Here is a 5,456-nt window from a genome sequence, read left to right as displayed (position 1 = left end):
CCTAGTTATTACATGAAAAATTGTTTATTATTATCTATAACTTGCTAAGAATATGGTTTCTTGAAAATGACCTTAATGGCTTACTAATAATGAAAAACTATTAAAATATATATAGTGATGGGCCCCCCCCCCACGCACTGGACCACCCCTAGTGTAAATATATTAAAGTACACATTCACTGTTGCTGTTTAATTTAAAACATACAGTAGTAACTCTATGTATATCCTAGCCTCAAACTCTTTATAAGTTTCACAACTTCCTTTCATCCAGAAGTCTGCCAAGCCGTTAATCAATAAAAAGAGTAAAAGCTGCAACATCTAGGAAATTTCTTACTATATGAGTGTAGCCAGTAAAATGTGTCTCAGTGCTTTCTACCTTTTCTATTTATAAATTTAGGTTTCAGGATATCAATAAAGCTCATACATGGCTTTAGCTTTTTTCATTCCTAAGCTTTCCAAAGTATAAGGCTTTGCTTTTTTTTTATTTTATTTTTAAATCCCTTTTGTCTTTAGTGCATTTCCTATGGCCCAAGGTAGCTGTTTTATTCCAAAGCTTTCCAAAGAGCAGCTCCAGGTCTTGACAGTCTTTTCAGTGTCGTCACTATCTTCTTCCAATCTACTATTGCAGAATGGCTGGTTCTGCTGCTAGTTGAAAAATAAACAAATGCTTTCTAGCTGTACTTTGTTCAGCTCTTTCATCTGTGTCTCCTATCCAGTTGCCCTTTCCCCAGTCCCTGGCACTTCTTTTTTATACCATCAGTTGCCTTTTTGTTCCATGTCTTTTATCTCCTGAAGTTCAGGCAAACCCCAACCCCAATCCTTTACTCACATTGCCATTAGTGATGAAAACAATAGCCATTCTAAGCTTGCTGTAGAAAATTAAAAAAGGCCTCAGAAAATGTTCAGTGCTCCCAATTTTATTTTTATTTAATGCTAAAAGTTAAAGAAAAAAAGGTACTGTAAATCTGACAAATGACAGAATTCAGGTGATATTTCCATAGCGTGATTTTAAAATATAATAATGTTGATATCTGAGATTACACTCACTTCAGTTGACATGAGTTTCATCATATATAGAAAAAGTATCACCTCCAACTTAAAAAAAGTAAAGGTTAAAAGGTGGCACACTTTTAAAATACTTGGTGGCCAAGGGAAGGTATATAGTAAAAGTTGTAAACCATGTGTATGTTCTCATAACTTTAAATGTGAGGCCACATGAAAGACAGTACATCTGTTAAATTCTATAAATTGTTAAAGCAAAAAAGGGAAAGCTTCAACACCCCATCCCCTTATATTTTGAGTATTAAAAGCACAGCTGAAATACTAGGATTTGAAATCTGATACTGCCCATGTACAGTAAGTAGCTTTCTGACATTTTTATCCAGCTGTGGAGAATCTCTGCACTGTCATCAGGTACAACAAAAGATCAAACCCACTTCCCAATGGTAACTTTTTAACTTAAAAGAATGCCAGAAAACCCAGATCAACACTTTCCAGCTATGAGCCTTCCACAAAGGCCACCCAAGGGCCAGACTCGTGCAGCTCTTATTTTTTAATAGTAGTAACCACAATACACAGCTCTTTAAAGCTGTTCATATTCTTCCCCCATTAAACACCAGTACAGAGAAACCACAGGTTGCCCTTTCCACAGCTGGACAGACTTATCCAAAACAGCAGGATGGTTCTCTATTAATCTTTTTGGAACGCGTATCTGTATTAAGATTGCAAAACATACAGATAGCTACCACAAATTAGGTCAAATGACTGATCAAGTTGTAACATCTATGAGGTCAAATTCCAGTTATAATAAAGTGCCTAGATACACATTTATACAACAGATCATAATAGCTGATTTCTTTACAAATGTCTTTATGGGCATGTAAAATTGACTCTGCATTTCTGCATGTGTGCATTCACATAAGAGAGACCAGTCTGAACTGAGTCATATATACTCCAATTTGGAAAAAAAAGTGTAACAACTGGTTAATCATGCAAGTCTGTTTGTAATATAACAATGACTGGTAACATGAATTCTCGCACAGTAGTAATAATAGGTGCACTCATTAAAAACACTACGAAAAAATACCGTATTTGGTGCAGTATCTGATTTTCAAGTGTTAGTAACTTGACCATTAAAAAATATTTTGAACAACTTAAAAAGGAAAGACAAACATATAGCTAAAAAAGAATCCAAAGTTGGTAAAAATCTATATTTTCAAATGAAAATAGAAGCTAGGCTGTGAATCATACACATAAATTCTAGACCTTGAAGCCATAATTCAACCTAATTATAAGGCCAAGTTACAAACACCTGAACATAAGGATTTTAAAGTGTTCCTGTCAATGTTAAATCATAACAGCACAAAAGAAAAACCAGTATCACTGTGAGACAACTATTTCTAATAATTGATGATTTATTGGTTTTAAAAAAATCATTTTACTGATGCAAAATCGTGATCAAAAGAAATTAGTTTACAAAAGACTTCTAAAATATTTTGAGAGGTGGGGCCTATCATATAAAACCCTTAATTTCTTTAATTTCCACTAGTTTATCATTTTTTTCCAGAACAGTATTATTCACTTGGTATTTCAAACATATGTAAGAAGGAAATTACAGGTTTCCTCCACCCACATTTGGGCTGTCACTGATATGCCCAAGGGCAGTCCTGGCAGCACCACGCGGCTGTTACTGTCATTGTACCATACTGTATTCAGCACTCACTAGAAACAGGGTATAGGTGATAGTATCAACAGCAATAGCACTACAGGTAAATGATAAACAAAACAGAAACAAAACCAATCCCACAATCTCCAAGTTCACCAGGACTGTAACTTCTCTTGCAACTCTTTCAAAATAAAGGACAACAGCAACAACAAACAGACCTCTAGGGTGTTTAAAAAGATGAAGTGGCGCTGCAGAGCTGGGCGCTGCTCAAAGATGGCAGTGCCATCTTGTACACACCACCATCCATTATAACCGCCTTCCATCACTGGAATTGTGTCTTATGTAACCAACTAGCATGCAGCATTGTAATCTTACAACTGATCACGTGGACAGTGAACAGCGGTCAACTTTGTCTTTCAAAAAAAAAAAAACAAAAAACCCCAAAAGACCACACAATCCTGAAAATTTCCCAGCAGCACTCTCAGTCATCAGTTATCTCAGGAACTGAACTTTTGAACAAAACAGATTCAAAATCTACTTTCCTACTCCTCTGAGGACAATGCTTCAGGGTAAACTGGTATTTCCCAGTGGCATGGCCACTTGACAACATGCCCGTTCACTCATTTCCTTTCCTTCTCCACCACTTGGCCTCCGGCCTGAGAAAGGGGCCAGCAATAAGGAATGACAGACAGTAAGGCAATCTTACAATGTCAGAAAATGTATTTGGCTTTTTTTTTCTTTTTAAAATAAGTGCATACAAATACAGCTAGAAGCATTTCTGATTTGCCAAGTGCTCTAAAAAAGCAGCGCAAGTCACAGCCTACATAGAACGGTAACTGTCACCAGGATAATAAAGCACAAAGATATGCTAATAACGTTAACAAAAGAAAAAAATGCCTTTATAAGTACATACCTTTTGTCGTCAAAAAAAAATATAGAAACACAATGTATTCAAAAAAAATCAAAATTATACAGCCATGTTTATGAAGTCTACATTTCCCTTGTCTTGGATATATATATATATATGGAGATATATATACAATTCAAGCAGTTTTAATTAAGGGTAATCATTGGGTTTTTCTGAAACCGGAAAGTCACGAGTCTCTCTCTTTTTTCACTTTCACATCTCCAGCAAGGATGGTTGCAATTTCCCCTTGCATAAAGGCCCAGGGGACATTGGAGCCCACAAGAGGGCATTTTTCCCCACTGGGACAATAGACCTCTCCACTAGCTCCCTGCTGTTTGATGCTTTGTCTGGAGCAAGGGAAGCAGAACTTGTGCGAAGGGACGGACGGGCACTGCACAAAATGGGTGTCCTCCAGCCGCTCGTGGCAGAGGGTGCAGCACAGCGGGGCACTGGCTGCCAGAGAGGAGTCCGGGAGGCTGGCAGGGTGCACTGGCTCCAGTCCTCCTGTGTTGCCTGCTCCCTGGCCCCCCACCTCTCTGGGGCCCAGCCTTCTTTGGTTCATAGAGGACGGAGAGGGCGGACTGTTGCTATTCCTCCTGGTAGTGGAGTGAACCTGGTTGGCATCTTTTGAGGCATGACTGCCCCCTGCATTGTCTGCTACTAAGATCAGGGCTGCCATGGGGGACTGGCCATTCTGGGCCGCTTCAGGCGGTGTGGTCCGGTTGGAATGGGGTGAGGCAGTGGGTGGTGGCGGAGACACAAAAGAGGATGTAGGAGTCATGGGGATCTTGAGCCCTTCTGTGGATGTGGACAGCCACGGCTGGGCCTCTCCATTGATCTTAGGGGGCCCGACTTCACCTTCTGGTTCTGGAGAGGGCTTCCTTTTCCTTGCTGTTCTTGCAACTGGAAACACAAAGAAATAAAAGGAAAAAGGAAACATAAATGGCGGTGCACTGAAAGGGATCCTTCTCTTCCTAACCCGAAACAATTCCTCCTCTCTAAAAGCACAGACGGAAAATACTCAGACGAGTTTCAGGTGCACATACATGCAACTTGAAACATTTAGGCGTGTGGGGTTCTGAGGCAGTAGACTGAAAATAAAACGGAGCCACTGAAAATGGCACGCTTGTAACTGCCTGTTTTCACACATGCACAAAAGTACCCTAGTTTGCACTGGGCATGTGACTGCTAATGTCCCCCAATAGGTTAAAAGGTGACTGGTGCCCTCATGCTCCCATCCAAGAATGTGCTGGGAAAGGAAAACCCCGTGTCAGAGCGTATCAGCCCAGTCTGACTCATCTCTGTTATGCTGCTTCAGCACATGAACACGTTGCCACTAAGCACTGGTTCCGCCTCAGGCAGATCAGGAAGTGGGGTGTTTGTTGTTTCTGAGCTGGGGTAAAATGGTGACTCGAAAGAACCACCCCTCCTCCTCTGCTCTCCGTCCCTTTCTCTCCCCTAGACCCCCTCACTTCACAGCCGCCCCTACCTGCTTTAGACCCGTTGGCCCCGTTGGCCTCGAAACCCAACAACCTGCCTGCAGTCAGGGCCGGCTCCTTCTTAAACTTGCTCTCGAAGGGCCCCGAGTGGCCGTGCTGGTGCAGCGCCAGCAGCGTGTCGCGCACGGTCTTGGGCCTGTTGACCCAGTCCTGCTCTCCAGACCCGCGGCTCTTGCCCGCACCTTCCGCGCTCAGCTCGGCGGCCCCGGCCGCGGTGGACAGGCTGTCCGCCGGGCCCCGGTGCGCAGGCGGCGGCGGTTGCTTCTCCTTGGCTGCCGCCTCGCGCTGCTCGTGCTCCACGGCCGCGCTGCTCGACACGGATGCCGGCCGCTTGTGGGCGCCCAGGTCGGTGGGCTGCGCGGAGCCCAGGCTGGCGCCGGCGGTTC

The 5,456-nt window shown here is 42.6% G+C and overlaps 1 protein-coding gene across 1 annotated transcript; it reads right to left on the bottom strand.

Annotated features, from left to right (window-relative positions):
* Positions 1-900: 900 nt before the first annotated feature.
* On the bottom strand, positions 901-5,454 carry IRF2BP2 (interferon regulatory factor 2 binding protein 2; the record flags this gene model as incomplete). Its single annotated transcript, XM_017857710.1, has 2 exons — positions 901-4,474; positions 5,061-5,454. Coding segments are annotated over 2 exons (1,110 nt in total), but the record flags the coding sequence as incomplete, so codon positions are not given.
* Between the last annotated feature and the right edge of the window lie 2 nt (positions 5,455-5,456).

This window comes from Rhinopithecus bieti, unplaced genomic scaffold (assembly GCF_001698545.2).
Source record: "Rhinopithecus bieti isolate Rb0 unplaced genomic scaffold, ASM169854v2 scaffold_46259, whole genome shotgun sequence".
Classification (NCBI taxonomy): domain Eukaryota; kingdom Metazoa; phylum Chordata; class Mammalia; order Primates; family Cercopithecidae; genus Rhinopithecus; species Rhinopithecus bieti.
This window is presented reverse-complemented; position numbering and strand designations above follow the sequence as displayed.